This window comes from Danio rerio, chromosome 10, assembly GCF_049306965.1.
Source record: "Danio rerio strain Tuebingen ecotype United States chromosome 10, GRCz12tu, whole genome shotgun sequence".
NCBI classification, from domain to species: Eukaryota; Metazoa; Chordata; class Actinopteri; order Cypriniformes; family Danionidae; genus Danio; species Danio rerio.
In genome coordinates this window covers 50,005,658-50,026,185 of record NC_133185.1, presented here as the reverse complement: position 1 = coordinate 50,026,185, position 20,528 = coordinate 50,005,658, and the positions used below count along the sequence as shown (strand labels likewise).

Here is a 20,528-nt window from a genome sequence, read left to right as displayed (position 1 = left end):
GTAGGAGATTACAGTACATGTGTGTTTGCATTTCCCTTTAAAGAAGAGCACAGAAAAACACATAACCAACATACAAATCATTGACAAAACACTTCTTAATAATATCAGATGGCTTCTTAAAGCAACAGTACACCCCAAAATAAATAAATATACCATAATAAGTTTCTTCTTCTGCTGAACACAAAAGAATATACTCTAATACTAAAAATACTATGTTTTTCTCCAGTAAAACTCTGTGCTCAACAGAAACTCAAACAGTGTGCAAATGATGACTTATTTTTGGGTGTACCGTCCCTTTAAATGGAAGACTAGAGTGTGTGTGTGTGCGAACTCTAAATGTGTGTCATTTGCGAAACAAGACCCTGAAAACACACTCAATCCTGCGCCGGCATTAAAAGCAGATTAGTGAGGAATTTCATTAGTGTTGAACAAGAGTAAAAGTGCATTGGCTTTGGCCTCGAACCTGCTGCGTTCTGCTTTGGTCATCAGTAAAGTAAAAAATGTCAAATTACACGTCAGAATGAGGTAAAACGATGCTCAGATTTAATGCGACTGTACATTACACGTCTTCAAGAAACACAACTAGTTATTGCTTTAGTTTAATCTCTGGTGAAGGCAACAGAAGAGTTCATAATACTTCAGAAATCAGTCAGATCCAACATAAACAGCAGAGATTCATGGCGATTAATTGCACTTAAAATAAAACAGCTTGTTTTGACATAATAAATGTGTGTGTGTTACATATGTTTATAATCTATACATGATACATACACACATGCATAGAAATAAAACCATGTCATCACATAGATATTGATATATTTCTATCAAATGAATATATAGTTTATATGTAAATATAAACATTTTCTCCAATATATGCATGCGTGTGTGTGTGTGTGTATATACATCAATAATAAAAACAGTTCACACACACACACACACACACACACACACACACATATATATATATTGTCAAAACACAAACTTATTTTGGATGCAATTATTCATGACTAATCTCTGCCCAGCACTTGTTATTAATAATAATAATAATAATATCTTTGCGAGTAATTCAGGATTATTTATATTCATGGTGTTTATATTTTTAAAACTGAATCTGTGTGTGCTGCGGAGTGTGAATACAGTATAAAACGCATTTAAATAATGTGTATAGTGAGTTTTGACGGACAATTTAAGCCTCCAAAGAAATTAAATATGCTGATCAGACCGTTAAAATGTTTTGCATTTCATTATTATTTAATATTTTTATTTAATGTAAAATAATTGGGTGTTTTTTCTAAGTAAAATTTGATTAATTGTGACATAATTGTGAATATATACATATATATATATATATATATATATATATACATATATATATATATATATATATACATATATATATATATATATATATACATATATATATATATATATATACATATATATATATATATATATATATACATATATATATATATATATATATATATATATATATATTTTTTTTTTTTTTTTTTTTTTTTTTTTACGTTTTTACATATATATTTTTGTATAATATTGGCATCTACAAATATCTATCTATCTATCTATCTAGAAAGATATTTGTATTTATAACATATATATATATATATATATATATATATATATATATATATATATATATATATATATATATATATATATATATATATATTTTTTTTTTTTTTTTTTTTCCCACAAATATTCTAATATTATCTTATTAATGGTGGTATTTGTTGTTCAGGGTTATAAAGAATTTTAGTAAAGTAATGAAAGTCTCAGGGATGAATTAGATGTATGCTTATAAAATCAATGCTCAGTGTAAAGTGAACATTATAATATGGTCAATCTGCTTAATGGCCATTAAAATAATAAGCAATGTCATGCAAAAACCCTTAATACAGCTATATATTATTTATAATAATAATAATAACATATTTTGATGTAAAATATAACTCATTTGTGGGTGCAGTAGTCAACAGGAAAGATGATCAAAGATGCATAATAATTCAGACAAAAAAATAAATATTTAAATCTTCCAATAATTAATCATATGCCGTCCTATATTTAATACATCTTGGGTTTGGTTTTGCTGGGTTTTTGCTTTACATATATTTTATTTATTTATTTTATATGCAAAAAGGAATTAGTATTTCTTATTTTGTTCAAAGAAATGTCTTTTTATCTGGAGATACAAACTGCAGATAAACAAACGAAAAACATTTGCAGAAATGTGTATTAATGAGAAAAATGTGCTTAATTTAATGCAAATTAACATTATTTTAAAAAGAAAATCTAAATAAAGGAGGACTATTTTTAAATATTATTATTAAATATATTATTATCTTTGTAATTTTATCAATTATTTAATTAATTAGAAGTGAAAATAAGTTTTATACTAAATTATTTATGTGTTTTGGTAATATTTGATGTGTAATAGTGCTACTGCTGATTAAGGAGAATTACATAAAACTTGAAACAACAAGCTGAAAAACGGAGCGGTTCAGGCGCGATTTTGATGAATAAATAACAGTTTGCTTGTTTTGGTGAATTAAATTGCAGCTGTCAACAACAAAAAGATTGTTGATAAAACGCATTAAATTAGAGAAAAAATAAATAATGTTCAAATAAATAACATCATTAATATATATACATCACAGGTCCGGCTTTTACAATGTTTTTTGCTACACATCTGTGAGTCGATGGTGACCGCAGCTTGTTTGCGTCAGCAGATTCCGTGTCTCCACATTATATTTACAAAGCTTCCCTTCGTGCAGCGCTTTGGTTTCATCACACGCAGCCGCGTCACGCTTGACTAACAGCACTTGGGAAATCCTGCAGACAGACACGACAGGAAAACCCCGGCAGAAATAGCTTATGAGACTCAAAGTGCTCAGAGGACAGCAGGCGCTGTAAAGGTGCGTACGGGACAGAAAAAACACTGAAGATCATCAACAGAACAGTCTGATCCACATCCGGCCGAACCCGCGGCCCCTGGGCTCACAGTGAACACACACACACACACGTGTGGAGTCCAGCTGAGTCTGAGGAAGAGTGTGTGAGCTGGAGAGGCCCCGGGGCCTGGCTGGTCAGATTGTGCTCTAAGTGTGCACACCGGGCCCCAGGTCAGTGTCATCAGATGATACTGTTGTTGTGCATTGGAAGGCTCCGGGCCCCACATCAGCATCATCTGATTGTCCTCTTGGAATTTGCTAGTGAGGCCCCGGGCCCCAGATCTTCAGACAGTGCTTTTGGTATGCTCTTGTGAGGCCCCGGACCCCAGATCATCAAACAGTACTCTTGCTATGCACTAGTGAGGCCCCGGGCCCCAGATTATCAAACAGTACTCTTGCTATGCACTAGTGAGGCCCCGGGCCCCAGATTATCAAACAGTACTCTTGCTATGCACTAGTGAGGCCCCGGGCCCCAGATCATCAGACGGTACTCTCGATATGTGCTTGTGAGGCCCCGGGCCCTAGATCATCAGACAGTACCCTTGCTATGCACTAGTGAGGCCCCGGGCCCCAGATTATCAAACAGTACTCTTGCTATGCACTAGTGAGGCCCCGGGCCCCAGATCATCAGACGGTACTCTCGATATGTGCTTGTGAGGCCCCGGGCCCTAGATCATCAGACAGTACCCTTGCTATGCACTAGTGAGGCCCCGGGCCCCAGAACATCAAACAGTACTCTTGTTATGCACTAGTGAGGCCCCGGGCCCCAGATCATCAGACGGTACTCTTCATATGTGCTTGTTAGGCCCCGGGCCCTAGATCATCAGACAGTACCCTTGCTATGCACTTGTGAGGCCCCGGGCCCCAAATCATCAGATGGTACTCTTGATATGTGCTTGTGAGGCCCTAGGCCCCAGGTCAGTGTCATCAGAAAGTGCTCTTGTTTTGTACTAGTGAGGCCCCGGGCCCCAGGTAAATCTCATCAGATGTACTATTGATGTGTACTGACAGGGCCCCTAGCATCCGGGAGGCCCCAGGTCCCAAATCAATGTCATCAGAAAGTACTCATGGTTGTGCACAGTTGGGGTCCCGGGTCATTGCTATTAGGTGATACTCTATAAGTGTGTGGACAAGGCCCCGGGCCCCAGGTCAGTGTCATCAGACACTATTGTTGGTATGCATCCATGAGGCTCCGGGCCCCAGGTCAGTGTTTTAGTCGTTTACATGTGAAGCCCCGGGCCCCAAGTCAGTGTTGCACCCATATGCAGCTGTGAGGCTCCAGGCCCCAGGTCAGTGTTGTACCCATATGCGCCTGTGAGGCCCCGGGCCCCAGGTCAGTGTTGTACCCATATGCAGCTGTGAAGCCCCGGGCCCCAGGTCAGTGTTGTCAGATGGTGCTCTCGGTGTGTGCGTGTGTAAACGTATGAGCATGTGGGCGGGGCGTGGGGCTGCTGTTGCTGTGGGGACGGGGGGCGGGGCTAGAGCTGCAGTTGTGATTGGTGTTGAGGTGTGGGTGGGCGTGGCTAGAGCGGCGTTTGGTCAGGCTGTTCCTGTCGTTCAGCAGTGAGGTGTTCTCGTCCAGCCGGCCATCTCGGGGCGTCGCTGTGCTGTGATTGGTGCTGGTGGGCGGAGTCAGAGGTGGTGGCTGGGCGGAGTCAGAGGCATGGTCTAGGTGGGTGTGGCTGCTCTCCGGAGACTGAGGTGTGCTGTCCAGCCTTGAAGCCAACAGGCCGTTCTGGTACTGAGAGCGAGTGATCTGCAAGCAGACAATAACAGAGTAACACACCCTGATGACCTGCCGCTGCTGCTGTTTATAGTGCCTCCAAAAAACAGATGAGTGTGTCTCGCGTTCTCAGAACAGATGAGTGTGCTGGGTGTGAGCAGCCCCTAACACATCTCCTCCTCCTCCTCCTGTTGCTGCTGTGTTCTGATGTGATGTCTGACTGTTGTAGCTGTGGAATATTTCTAATCGTGATGGAGCAGTGATGTGCTCTAAACCTGCCGGATCTACTTTAGCTGTGTGTTTATCTGACAATAGCGGCACATCTTTACAACGCTCACCAGCCAATCAGCATCGAGCACTCAACAGCCCTGCGGTGTGAACTGAATAATATCACACTTTATAAACTCTTGATGCATGCGTGTGAGTGTGTGTGTGTGTGTGTGTTACCTTGGCGTACTGCAGGTCAGTGAGCGCGCGCACGTTGAAGTCAGGTGTGTACTGGGGCGCGGGGGCGGAGCTGTAGATCTGAGAGCTGCTGCCGCTGATGGAGACGCTGGAGTCCACTCGCTCCGTACAGCTCAGAGACGCAGAGCGGTTCAACACACTCAGATGAGACGGGGAGCGCAACTCTGCACACACACACACACACACACACACACACACACACCACAGCTGTGTTAATGAGGGATATACATACACACACACTACACAAACACACACACCCCACACATGCACGCACGCACTCACAATTAAACACACATGCATGCACGCACGCGTGAATGTACACACACACACACACACACACACACACACACACACACACACACACACACACACCCACCCACACACACACCCACACACACACCCACACACACACACACACACACAATTGCATACACACATGCACACTTTTACACACACACACACACACACACACACACACACACACACACACACACACACACACACTCATGCATACTTATACACACACACAAATAATTACATACACACATGCACACTTACACACACACACACACACACACACACACACACACACACACACACACACACACACAAATGCACTCACAACTGCATACACACACACACACACACACACACTTACACACACTCACAATTGGATACACACATGCACACTTACACACACACACACACACACACACAATTGCATACACATAAGCATACTTATACACACACACACACACACACACACATAATTACATACACACACGCACACTTACACACACACACACACACACACACACACAAATGCACTCATAATTGCATACACACACACACACACACACACTTAATTGCATACACACATGCACACTTACACACACACACACAAATGCACTCACAATTGCATACACACACATACACACACTTACACACACACACAATTGCATACACATATGCATACTTATACACATACACACACACACACACACACACACACAATTACATACACACATGCACACTTACACACACACACACACACACACAAATACACTCACAATTGCATACACACACGCACACACACACACACACCCGCACACTTACACACACAATTGCAAACACACATGCACACTTACACACACACACACACACACACACACACACACACACACACACACACACACACAAATGCACTCACAATAGCGTACACACATGCACACTCACACACACACACTCACAATTGCATACACACACACACACACACACACTTACACACACTCACTATTGCATACACACTTGCACACTTACACACACACACACACACACACACACACGCACACACACGCACACACACACAATTGCATACACACATGCACACTTACACACACACACACACACACACAATTGCATACACATATGCATACTTATACACACACACAAACACACTTAATTACATACACACATGCACATTTACACACACACTTACACACACACAAATGCACTCACAATTGCATACACACACGCACAGACACACACCCACACACTTACACACACAATTGCAAACACACATGCACACTTACACACACACACACACACACACACACGAATGCACTCACAATTGCATACACACATGCACACTTACATACACAAACACACGAATGCACTCACAATTGCATACACACACACACACACAGATGCGATGAGTGTGAACATTAATCCAAGAGGATGTGGAGAACGTCTGACCAGTTCACTCATATTAAAACACAAACGAAAACTCCACAGCAGTATTCACCTGCTGCCACACTCTACAGTCAGAGTACATCAGTCAGAGTTAATCAATGTGTTTACTGACATCAACACACTGAAAAACACATCAATTACAGTCTTTATTCATATTTATTAACATTATTTACTATAAATAAAGTCAATCACTGTTAGTTCATGTTAAAAGTGCATTAACTAATGTCAAACTGGATATTAATCGAGCATTAGTGAATGTTGTGCTATATTGTTCATTATTAATTCATGCTGATAAATACATGAACTAATGAAATCTTATTGTAAACCGGGACTAATATACTAATGCATTTATATATTAATATTACAATGTTTAATTAAATGCATTACATTAAATATTATGATAGAAATGTAACATATTCAAATAAACAGGTCATAATTAATACTTAAATCCACATATTACAGTGATTCCTGAAGGATCGTGAACTCTGCAGACTGCAGTAATGATGCAGAAAAATCTGCTTTAAATAATTTAAATAAATTACACCGTATTAAATATCCACACCAAGTGCAGATATCTAAAAGCACAATATTTTTTCTGTATTTACTGTATTTTTTGTGAAATAAATACAGTGTCATTTTTTAAACTATTAACCCGTAACGTGCTGTGAGTAAAGTCAGTCCACTGGCGCCCTCTGCTGGTGGCGGAGAGATCACACAGGCTTCATGAATGTTCAGTTGATGGATGATTATAATGATGTTTCATGCATTACTGATGCAGGTTTTAGAGTTTATTATCTTCTGTGATGGACAGAATGAGTGAATGAATGAATTAAAGAAGAAGAGCAGCTCGTCAAACATTAAAGACGTCCAGCAAGATTACATTTACCAGCACTACATATATATATATATATATATATATATACAGCCAATCAGAATTAACTACAGTGTTTTTGTATTTAACACAGTAGTTCAGCTCTCAAATTTTATTTATATTTGCATCCATTCAAGACCTGCCATTCACTACTTAATGAGAACATATTAGGTATGCATTTAGGACTAAAAAAGTATATAATGTGCCAAATATATTCACTCATCGGCCACTTTATTAGGTACACTGTCCAACTGCTTGTTAACGCAAATTTCTAATCAGCCAATCACATGGCAGCAGCTCAATGCATTTAGGCATGTAGACATGGTCAAGACGATCTGCTGCACTTTTAAGTGAGCATCAGAATGGGGAAGGAAGGGGAAAAGTCATTATCCATCCTGCCTTGTATCAGCGGTTCAGGCTGCTGGTGGTGGTGTAATGGTGTGGGGGAGATTTTCTTTGGGTCTATTAGTACCAATTGAGCATCAACGCCACAGCCTACCTGAGTATTGCTGCTGACCATGTCCATCCCTTTATGAGCACAGTGTCTCCATCTTCTGATGGCTACTTCCAGCAGGATAACGCAGCATGTCATAAAGCTCAATCATCTCAGACTGCTTTCTTGAACATGACGATGAGTTCACTGCACTCAAATGGCCTCCACAGTCACCAGAGCTCAATCCAATAGAGCAGCTTTGGGATGTGGTGGAACGGGAGATTGGCATCATGGATGTGCAGCCGACAAATCTGCAGCAACTGTGTGATGCTATCATGACAATATGGAGCAAAACCTCTGAGGAATATTTGCAGTAGCTTGTTGAATTTCTGACATGAAGGATTAAAGCAGATCTGAAGGCTAAAGGGGTCCAACCCGATACTAGTAAGGTGTACCTAATAAAGTGGCCAGTGAGAGTAAATGTTTTACATCATTTAATCATTTTTGCATGAGGAAAATGCAAATATATATTAAACATCTGCTGACTCCTGTCAAAAATTACACTCATAAATAAAGAAATAAATAGTTTTGTGGCTATAATTGCATTAAGTTTGAATGTTTTAAATGAATGCAAACACAAATTAGATTTGAAAAGCCCAAATTCTTCCTAATAATAAACACAGCGCATACATTTTGCATGTGTCATTTTTTTTTATGAAATTGAACTATTTATGCTCTCTAAATTTTCATGCACTACTTTTACTGGAATAAAAAAATAATAATATTAAATACATTTAAAAATATTGACAAATAAATACAATATTGAAAAGTAAAATGAATAAAAGAAAAATAAAATAAAGCAATTTTAAACAAAACTGAACAATTAACAAAAATTAATAATAATATAAATTAATAATATTTAATATTTATTATTGCAAAGTAAAATAAAAACATTAATACAAATATAGAAAAATAAAACAATTGAAAACTAAAAAACTATTTTGAACAATTAAAATATTTATAAAAATATAATAAAATTATTTAAAATAAAGCATAATTGAAAAGTAAAATAAATTGAAAAATGTAAATAAAATAAAACACCTAAACAATACAAATGCTTAAAAATAAATTATATTAAGAAGTAAACTAAAAAAACTATTTTGAACAAAAATAATAATAAATAATAACCAATTTTTATAAATAAAATATATAATATATATATAAAATTGAAACATAACATAAACAATAAACTATCATTGAAAAGTCTTGAACAATAAAAATATTTTAAAATAAGACATTAAATAAGACAGAAAAATGCAAATAAAATGTAAAACTTGAACAGTAAAAAATAGACAAATAAAATACATAATTTAAAAGTAAAATAATTTTTTTAACAATAAAAGTATTTAAAAATAAATTATAGTAATAAAAAGTAAAATAAAAACAGTTTTGAAAAAAAAAAAAAAATATATATATATATATATATATATATATATATAAAAGGTAAAAAAAAATAAACATTTTGAATAAAATATTGAAAAATAAATGATATTATTGAAAAGTAAAATAAAAATAAACAAAAATGTTAATAAAATATTGAAAAATAAAACATCATTGAAACGTGAAATAAGAAAATATTTTGAGCAATAAAATATTTTAAAATAAAACATAAAAATAAATAAAATAAAAAAATATTAAAAATAAAATATTGAAAAATAAATTATATTATTGAAAAGTAAAATAAATGGAAAAAAGGAAATAAACAAAAAAGTTGAACAATGAAATAAAAAATGTGATGATATTGTGTAGATTAAAAATAAAAATTAATAATAGAAAAATATTATAGAAAAGAGAAAAATGACATGAAAACTGTAAACTTGCTGGAAATGTTTGATAGTGAGGGTGTTCAATGATTCACTCTCAGGAAAAACTGCACAAAAGCTGTGTCTGTACACGAGGTTGATCTCTGCGTGTGTGTGCAGAGAAAAACCTCCAGCAACAGCGTGTGTGTGTGTGTTTTTCCTGAATCTGCGAGCGTGCAGAGTTTACCTGGGAAACGCGTGAACAGAGAAAACCTCTTTAGCGAAAGACGTCGAGGACGAGGAGGAGACGCCACACACACGGCTGAGGAGAGCAGAGACACACACACACACGTCAACGACACACACACACACACACACATACAGCTCACATACAGCAGCACCTCCAGGATTTTGAACACAATTAAAAAATAAGTTCAGATTTTAGTGTGTAAATGTCTGAGTTTTGCTAATTGTGCAGAATCAGTGATGATCTTTTATTGTTAAGTGGGAAATCTGCAGCAATTAAAGATCTGCCAGCTCCTCCAGATGTGGAGCATTCGCTTGATTGGACATTCAATTCAGCAGAGCGGGGAAATCCTGGAGGATTATTGAGTAACACACACACACACACACACACCACCCAAAATCACTCCTTCAAAACCCGCATGAGCTTCCTCCTGCACTGGAAACCCAATGCAGATATTTAGCAGAATGTTCCAGCTGCTCTTCCACACACAGAAGGACACAAAGCAGGGCTAGGTGGTTGCTATGTCATTTTGGGTGGTTGTTAGCGGTTGGTAATTGGTTGCTAGGTGACCTTAATGATTACCATGTTGCTATGCTGTTCAGGGTTTTTGCAAGTTGGTTGCCAGGGTGTTCTGTTGGTTGCTAGGGTGGTGCTAAGCAGTTGCTATGGTGTTATGAGTAGTTGCTTGGGTGGTGCTATTTGGTTAAAAGAATAAACTTGGTGGTTGCTAGGGTGTTTCTAGGCAGTAGCAGGTCATTATGGGTGGTTGTTTTTGTGGATAATTGGCAAGATGTTGCTTGTTGGTTGCTAGGGTGTTACATGGGTTGCTAAGGTGGTGCTAAGCAGTTGCTATGGTGTTTTGAGTAGTTGCTTGGGTGCTGCTAGATGGTTGCTAATGTGACCTCTGTTGTTGCTAGGGTATTGTGAATAATTGCAAAGATGTTGCTATTTGGTTGCTAATGTGTTGTTATATGGTTGCTAGGGTGACTGTTGTTTACAGAGGTTTGGTAAGCAGTTGCTATGTCATTATGAGTGGTTGCCAGGGTGTTGACAATGGTTTGCTAGGATGTTGACAGATGGTTGCTATGGTGATCTTTGTGGTTGGGTGAACTTGGTAGTTGCTATGTCTGGGCAGTTGCTAGGGTATTGTGGATGATTGCTAGAATTTTGCTATTTGGTTGCTAAGGTGTTTCTATATGGTTGCCAGAGGCAGTTATGTCATTTTGGTGGTTGCTAGGGTATTAGGGATACATTCTAGAATCTTGCTAGTAGGTTGTTAGGGTGATGCTAAGCAGTGTTATCAGTGGTTGCTTGGATGCTGCTATATGTTTACTAGTGTGACCTTGGTGGTTGCTAGGGTGTTTCTAAGCGGTTGCATGCCATTCTGGGCGGTTGCTAGGGTATTGTGGTTAATTGACAAGAAGTTGCTAGTTGGTTGCTAGGGTATTTTGGGGGTTGCTATGGTGTTATGAGTGGTTGCTTGGGTGGTACTAAATGGCTGCTAAGATGGCCTTGGTGGCTGCCAGGGTGTTTCTAAGCAGTTGCTATGTTGTTCTGGGGTGTTGCTAGGGTATTTTAAATAGTTGCTAGGATGTTGCTAGTTGGTTGCTAAGGTGTTTTAGGGGTTGCTATGGTGTTATGAGTGGTTGCTTGAGTGGTGCTAAATGGTTGCTAGGGTGACCTTGGTGATTGCTATGTTATTTCTAGGCATTTGCATGTCATTCTGGGTGGTTGCTAGGGTATTGTAGATAATTGATAGGATGTTTCTAGTTGGTTGCTAGGGTGTTCTAGGGGTTGCTAAGGTGATGCTAAGCAGTTGCTATGTCATTTTGGGTGGTTGTTTGGGTGGTGCAATTTGGTTAAGAGGGTAACCTTGGTGGTTGTTAGGGTGTAGTTCTGGGAGGTTGCTGGGGTATTGTGAATAATAGCAAATATGTTGCTATTTGGTTGCTAAGGTGACTACTGTTGTTTACAGAGGTTTGGTTAGCAGCTGCTATGTTGATATGGATGGTTGCCAGGGTGTCAACCATGGTTTGCTAGGATGTTGAAAGTTGGTTGCTATGGTGATCTTAGTGGTTGTGTGGTAGTTGCTATGGTGTTTTAGGAGGTTGCTGGGATTTTGTTGATGGCTGTTAAAATGTTGCAAGTTAGTTGCTAGTGTAGTGCCATATGGTTGCCAGGGGGACCTTTGTGGTTGGCAAGTAATCAGGACTATATTCTCAGTCAGTTGGCGTTTCTGTGTGGAGTTTGCATGTTCTCCCCGTGTTGGCATGGGTTTCCTCTGGGTGCTCCGGTTTCCCCCACAGTCAAACTAAATTGGCTGTAGTGTATGAGTGTGTGTGTGTGTGTGTATATGAGTGTGTATGGGTGTTTCCCAGTACTGGGTTGCAGCTGGAAGGGTATCTGCTGTGTAAAACATATGCTGGAATAGTTGGCGGTTCATTCCGCTGTGGCGACCCCTGATAAATAAAGGGAGTAAGCCAAAAAAAAATGAATGAATAAATAATCTAATTATTTTGAGTGTATAGAATATTAGAAATATATCATGTAATTATTTATTGCACGCTTCAGCTCAACACAACTTCAAGGAGATTCTTTTGTGTCACTGAATCTTCACCCATCAACAACGTGTGTATAAAAATGCTTGAACAGCTGGAACATTCTGCTGAATAGCGCCTGTGTAAGGCTGAAAGGAAGCAGCAGCGGGCTCTTGAAGGACGTGAGTGTGAGTGACTGCGGCCGGATCCGTCACATCAGCTCCATCTCTAATACAGCGTTTGCTGAACACACACAGTCAGACAGTCGCTAAGCACATCAGCGTGACGATTGCACAGCTGGAGGTGAAGAACAGAAGCAGACAGAGATCATCCCTGCAGACAAACCTGTCCCGGACACTGCGGAGTCATTACATAACACACACACACACACACTGACTGCACAGTGGCACATTACCAGCAGCCGCTCCAGAGACTCATCCACAGTTACTCAGAGCATAATATAGTCATGTTTACACACATTTTAACACTCTTAATGCATATAGCTCTGTGTAGATTGAGGTAGGTGACATTTCTGAAAACTGTGTGTGTGTGTGTGTGTGTGTGAAAATTGTATATGTGTGAGTGAACGCATTGTGTGTAAGGGTATTGTGAATGTGTATATAAAGGTGTTGTGTATGTGTGTGTAAGTGTGGGTCTGTGTAAAGATATTGTGCATTTGTGTATTTGTGAAACGTTATTGTGTATATGTGCATGTGCGCATGTGTAATGGTTTTGTGTATGTATGTGCTTAGGTATGCATGTACAGGTGTGTATTGGAGTGTGTCTAATAGTGTGTGTGTACAGGCGTGTGCATGTAAATCGGTGTTTGTTTATACGTTTGTATTGCAGTGTGTGTGTGTGTGTGTGTGTGTGTGTATAAGTGTGTACGTGTGCGTGTGTGTGTGTCTCTGTGTGTGTGTTCCCTCACCCAGGCTCGGCGCACTCAGCGCCATCACTCCATAATAAGAGAAAGGTCCCGTCTCAAACCGCATGTTCTCATTACCGGCCTCGACCTCCACACGACCCTGAGGAAACACAACACAAACACACACATTGATGGAGACACATATACACACATATATGTAAACAAATAAACAGTAGTACACATATACACACCTATATACACACAAATGCACAGTACACACACCTGTACATGCACAAACACACCTACTGTGTATATATACATATACTGTGTGTGTGTGTGTGTGTGTGTGTGTGTGTATATATATATATATATATATATATATATATATATATATATATATATATACTGTATATCATACTGTGTTTATTTAAATATATTTACTTATCTATTTGATATAATTAATATCACTTAAATATTCAAACTAATAAAAAAACTTCATTGCATGTTTCCTCCACACATTTCAAATGTAAGCCGGTTTGAATGTCTCTGATCTGAACAATATTCCAGCATCACATGAAATCTCAGGCATACTTCATATTAAAAACTATGATGGAATCATGAATAATGGTGAAAGTGGACGCCGCACCGGTGCTGCTCTTCAATAATCCAGCAGCCTTTGAAAAACACTTACAGAGCATTTACAGTCAGACGCAGCGCCTTATTGTGAAATCCTAACCAGTTTCCTCTGAAAAACAACCAGTTGCATTTAAAATTAAAGAGGCCACTGCGTTTAGGACAGAGCTGCAGTTGCGTCAAACCACACACACACACACACACACCCACACACACACACACACTTTGATTTGTTATTTATATTTTTTCGTATTGTTTTTAGGGAGACGATTTTACCATCTGTCGAGGGACAATGGATGAGGGATTTTTGGCTAATTCTAGTGTATTTGCAGCAATGTTCATTAATGTACACTGACCCTGCCTGTTTTCCTGCCAAACAAACAAAAACAAAAACAAACAAACAAACAAACACAAGCAAACATATTCCAAACTCAAAAAACAAAAGCAAACACAAACTAAAACAAAAATAAGCAAACAAAACTAAAACTACAACTAACAAACAAGCAAACACAATCAAGCAAAACCAAACAAACACAAATAAAACAAACAAACAAAAAAGGAAACAACAAACATAAAAGACAAAAACAAACGCAAACAAAAAACATGCAAACAAAAACAAAGAAAACTAAAAAAACTATCAAAAACAAACAAAAAACTAAAACAAACAAGCAAACAAACACAAGCAAGCAAAACAAACCAAACAAACACAAATAAAACAAACAAACACTCAAACAAAGAAGGAAACAAACACACACACAACCAAACAAAAACAACAAACAAAAAGCAAACATATAAAAAACACAAACAAAAAACCAAGCAAACAAAAATGAACAAACAAAAACTAAAACAAACAAGCAAACAAACACAAGCAAGCAAAACAAACCAAACAAACAAACACCATATAAAAAAACAAACACACACAAACAAAGAAACAAACACACACACACACACTCACAAACATATACTAAACACAAAAAACAAAAACAAACTAAAACAAAAAATAAGCAAACAAAAACTAACAACAACTAACAAACAAGTAAACACAATCAAGCAAAAAAAGACAAATAAAACAAACACAACCAAACAAAAAAAGCAAACATAACAAACACAAAAAACAGAAACAAACAAGCAAACAAACACAAATAAAACAAACAAAAACAAAACCCACAACCAAACAAAAACTAACAAAAAATTATAAAACAAATAAGCAAACAAACCAAACAAACAGAAATAAAACAAACAAACACAAACAACCAAACGAAAACAAACAAAAAGCAAGCATAAACACAAAAAACAAACACACACAAAATTAAACTAACAAAAATGTAAAAAAACAAACAAGCAAAAACGAAACTAAATAAATAAACATAAAACTAACAATCAAGCAAACAAACGCAAACAAGCAATACAGAACAAACACAATTAAGACACACAGACACGCAAACGCACACACACACACACACACACGCAAACATCTAAACAAAAACAAACAAACATAAAAACAAAAACAAATAGACAAAGAAATAGAAAGAAACAAAACAACACACACAATCAAACAAAACAAAACAAAAATTCATAAATAAAAAAATAAAAATGAAAAACGACCATTAATGAAACAAACTAAATCTAAACTGTAATTTAATCGCACATTTAAAAATACAAATAAAGTAAAAGCTAATGTAAAATGCTAAGCTATGATAACGGTGTCAGACAAGATAATTTTGGTCTTGATGGAGAGTCGACCTCTCCTGGGTTTGTCAGAAAAGCGTAAGCGGATCTGCGGTGCTCGGATTGCATGACACACGGATCCGTCACTGGATCTGGAGCTGCTCTTAGATCTGCTTTCTACAACACAAACAACATACCTGCAAATCAGAGCGCAGTCGAAAACATGCCAAAACTGGTGATATAATGAGTTTTGATATTATATTATGCTATAAATTATGAGTACTGCATTGCATATTGGAGAAAAGTGACATTGCAATATTTTAGTTTTTTGAATATGAAGACAACTTAACTCTATTTGGAAATAATTCATAATTTTTGAGAGATTGGGGTTAATATTGGCGTGGAGTTTCTGCATAACATGTAATAAACAAAGATGAGTACAACAGAACAAACTAAATAAAGCCTGTTTTATGGCTTTCTGTGTAATCTAACAGTATTGCCTTACCGGAATTCAATAATAATACGTAAAATAACACTTTATATAGTCGTAGTCTTCATTGTATAAATAATTAAATAGAAATAATAAGAAATACCATAATATGTTTGCAGATATTTAGTAAAATGGCAAGAAAACATATTTGTTTAGCTGAAAAGCAATGCTAGAGTCTGATATTCTGCTAAGTATGTGTGTTTGCTGTTGGAATGTACACATGAAGTGGATTTAAATTAGCAAAAACTAGAAGTATTGAAAATGTAAACATTAGATGAGCAGCATTGTAATACCACGTCTAAACACATGACGCACAAGACAAGCAATTTGTCTGTCTGCAGCAGACGCAACACGATTAACACATTTAAACACAGCCATTCAGCAGCCCTCACTGCAGACACGCACACACACACACACACAGGACTCTGCAGAGTGTGCAATGTAACACACACTGACACATGCAGCTCCTGCTCAGTATGACTCTGTGCTGCAGGACAAATACATCACTAATAAACACTGAGATGAACACTACGATATAAACATTGTGATATACACACTGCGATATAAACACTGCGATATTCACACTGTGATATAAACACTGCGATATTCACACTGCGATATACACACTGCGATAAACACAATACGATATACACACTGCGATAAACACAATACGATATACACACTGCGATAAACACAATACGATATACACACTGCGATAAACACAATACGATATACACAATGCAATATACACAATGTGATATACAAACTGCGCTAAACACACTGCGATAAACACACTGCTGCGATAAACACACACTGCTGCGATAAACACACTGCAATATGCACAATGCGATATGCACACTGCTATATGCACACTGCGATATACACACTGCTCTAAACACACTGCTGTGATAAACACACTGCTGCGATATACACACTGCTCTAAACACACTCCTCTAAACACACTGCTCTAAACACACTGCTGTGATAAACACACTGCTGTGATAAACACACTGCTGCGATATACACACTGCTCTAAACACACTGCTCTAAACACACTGCTGTGATAAACACACTGCTGTTATAAACACACTGCTGCGATATACACACTGCTCTAAACACACTGCTGTGATAAACACACTGCTGCGATATACACACTGCTCTAAACACACTCCTCTAAACACACTGCTGTGATAAACACACTGCTGCGATATACACACTGCTCTAAACACACTGCTCTAAACACACTGCTCTAAACACACTGCTGTGATAAACACACTGCGTTAAACACACTGCGATATACACACTGCGATAAACACACTGCTGCGATACACACACTGCGATATACACACTGCGATAAACACACTGCTGCGATACGCACACTGCGATACGCACAATGCGATACACACACTGCGATAAACACACTGCTCTAAACACACTGCGATAAACACACTGCGATAAACACACTGCGATAAACACACTGCGGTACACACACTGCGGTACACACACTGCGATACACACACTGCGATACACACACTGCGATATGTACACTGCGATATACACACTGCTCTAAACACACTGCGAAATACACACTGCGATATACACACTGCGATATACACACTGCGATATACACACTGCTCTAAACACACTGTGATATACACACTGCGATATACACACTGCTCTAAACACACTGCGAAATACACACTGCGATAAACACACTGCGATATACACACTGCGATAAACACACTGCGATATACATACTGTGATATGCACACTGCGATACACACACTGTGATAAACACACTGCGATATGTACACTGCGATATACACACTGCGATATACACACTGCGATATACACACTGCGATATACACACTGCGATATACACACTGCGATAAACACACTGCGATATACACACTGCGATATACACACTGCGATAAACACACTGCGATAAACACACTGCGATAAACACACTGCGATATACACACTGCGATATACACACTGCGATACACACACTGCGATAAATACACTGCGATATACACACTGCGATATACACACTGCGATACACACACTGTGATAAACACACTGCGATATACACACTGCGATATGTACACTGCGATATACACACTGCGATAAACACACCGCGATATACACACTGCGATAAACACACTGTGATATACACACTGCGATAAACACACTGTGATATACACACTGCTCTAAACACACTGCGAAATACACACTGCGATAAACACACTGCGATATACACACTGTGATATACACACTGCGATACACACACTGTGATAAACACACTGCGATATGTACACTGCGATATACACACTGCGATATACACACTGCAATAAACACACTGCGATATACACACTGCGATAAACACACCGCGATATACACACTGCGATACACACACTGTGATATACACACTGCGATAAACACACTGTGATATACACACTGCTCTAAACACACTGCGAAATACACACTGCGATAAACACACTGCGATATACACACTGTGATATACACACTGCGATACACACACTGTGATAAACACACTGCGAACACTGCGATATACACACTGCGATATACACACTGTGATATACACACTGCGATAAACACACTGCGATATACACACTGCGATATACACACTGCGATACACACACTGCGATAAATACACTGCGATATACACACTGCGATATACACACTGTGATAAACACACTGCGATATACACAATGCGATATGTACACTGCGATATACACACTGCGATAAACACACCGCGATATACACACTGCGATAAACACACTGCGATAAACACACTGCGATATGTACACTGCGATATACACACTGCTCTAAACACACTGCGAAATACACACTGCAATATACACACTGCGATATACACACTGCGATATACACACTGCTCTAAACACACTGCGAAATACACACTGCAATATACACACTGCGATATACACACTGCGATATACACACTGCTCTAAACACACTGCGATATACACACTGCGATAAACACACTGCGATAAACACACTGCGATATACACACTGCGTTATACACACTGCGATAAACACACTGCGATAAACACACTGCGATATACACTGCGATACACACACTGTGATAAATACACTGCGATATACAAACTGCGATATACACACTGTGATAAACACACTGCGATATACACACTGCGATATGTACACTGCGATATACACACTGCTCTAAACACACTGCGATATACACACTGCTCTAAACACACTGTGATATACACACTGCGATATACACACTGCTCTAAACACACTGCGATATACACACTGCGAAATACACACTGCGATAAACACACTGCGATATACACACTGCGATATACACACTGCGATATACACACTGCGATATACACACTGCGATATACACACTGCGATACACACACTGCGATATACACACTGCGATATACACACTGCGATATACACACTGCGATAAACACACTGCAATATACACACTGCGATATACACACTGCGATATACACACTTCGATAAACACACTGCGATATACACACTGCGATATACACACTGCGATATACACACTGCGATACACACACTGTGATAAACACACTGCGATATACACAATGCGATACACACACTGTGATAAACACACTGCGATATACACACTGCGATATACACACTGCGATATGTACACTGCGATATACACACTGCTCTAAACACACTGCGAAATACACACTGCGATAAACACACTGCGATATACACACTGCTCTAAACACACTGCGATATGCACACTGCGATAAATACACTGCGATATACACACTGCGATATACACACTGCGATATACACACTGCTCTAAACACACTGCGATGTACACACTGCTCTAAACACACTGCGATGTACACACTGCGATATAGATATAGACTGGCGCTGTGTAGTTCACCTTGTCCTGACTGACCCTCACTGAACACACAGCAGATCCAGCAGTCATTTGCTGATCCTGATTTACTGATGAAGGGTTTACCGGAGAGACGCTCTGAGTCCTGACATGCTTCAGCTGCTCCACTGACCAC

The 20,528-nt window shown here is 38.4% G+C and overlaps 2 protein-coding genes across 3 annotated transcripts in view; both read right to left on the bottom strand.

The window, feature by feature from the left end:
* myo18b (myosin XVIIIB) overlaps positions 1-20,528 on the bottom strand; it is a 673,005-nt gene that overhangs the window by 113,127 nt on the left and 539,350 nt on the right. The gene's annotated exons all lie outside the window — the stretch shown is intronic.
* The window catches only part of LOC100329789 (metal transporter CNNM4), a 39,782-nt gene continuing 21,683 nt past the window's right edge, over positions 2,430-20,528 (bottom strand). The window contains exons 5-8 of one of the 2 annotated variants that reach the window (XM_073915242.1): positions 13,728-13,824; positions 10,263-10,337; positions 5,140-5,321; positions 2,430-4,725 (exon numbers count right to left, since the gene is read on the bottom strand). In XM_073915242.1, coding sequence (XP_073771343.1) covers positions 4,357-4,725; positions 5,140-5,321; positions 10,263-10,337; positions 13,728-13,824 — 723 coding nt within the window. In that variant the 3' untranslated portion in view covers positions 2,430-4,356. The remainder of the gene's footprint in view (positions 4,726-5,139; positions 5,322-10,262; positions 10,338-13,727; positions 13,825-20,528) is intronic. The other variant, XM_073915243.1, reaches the window with a different exon arrangement.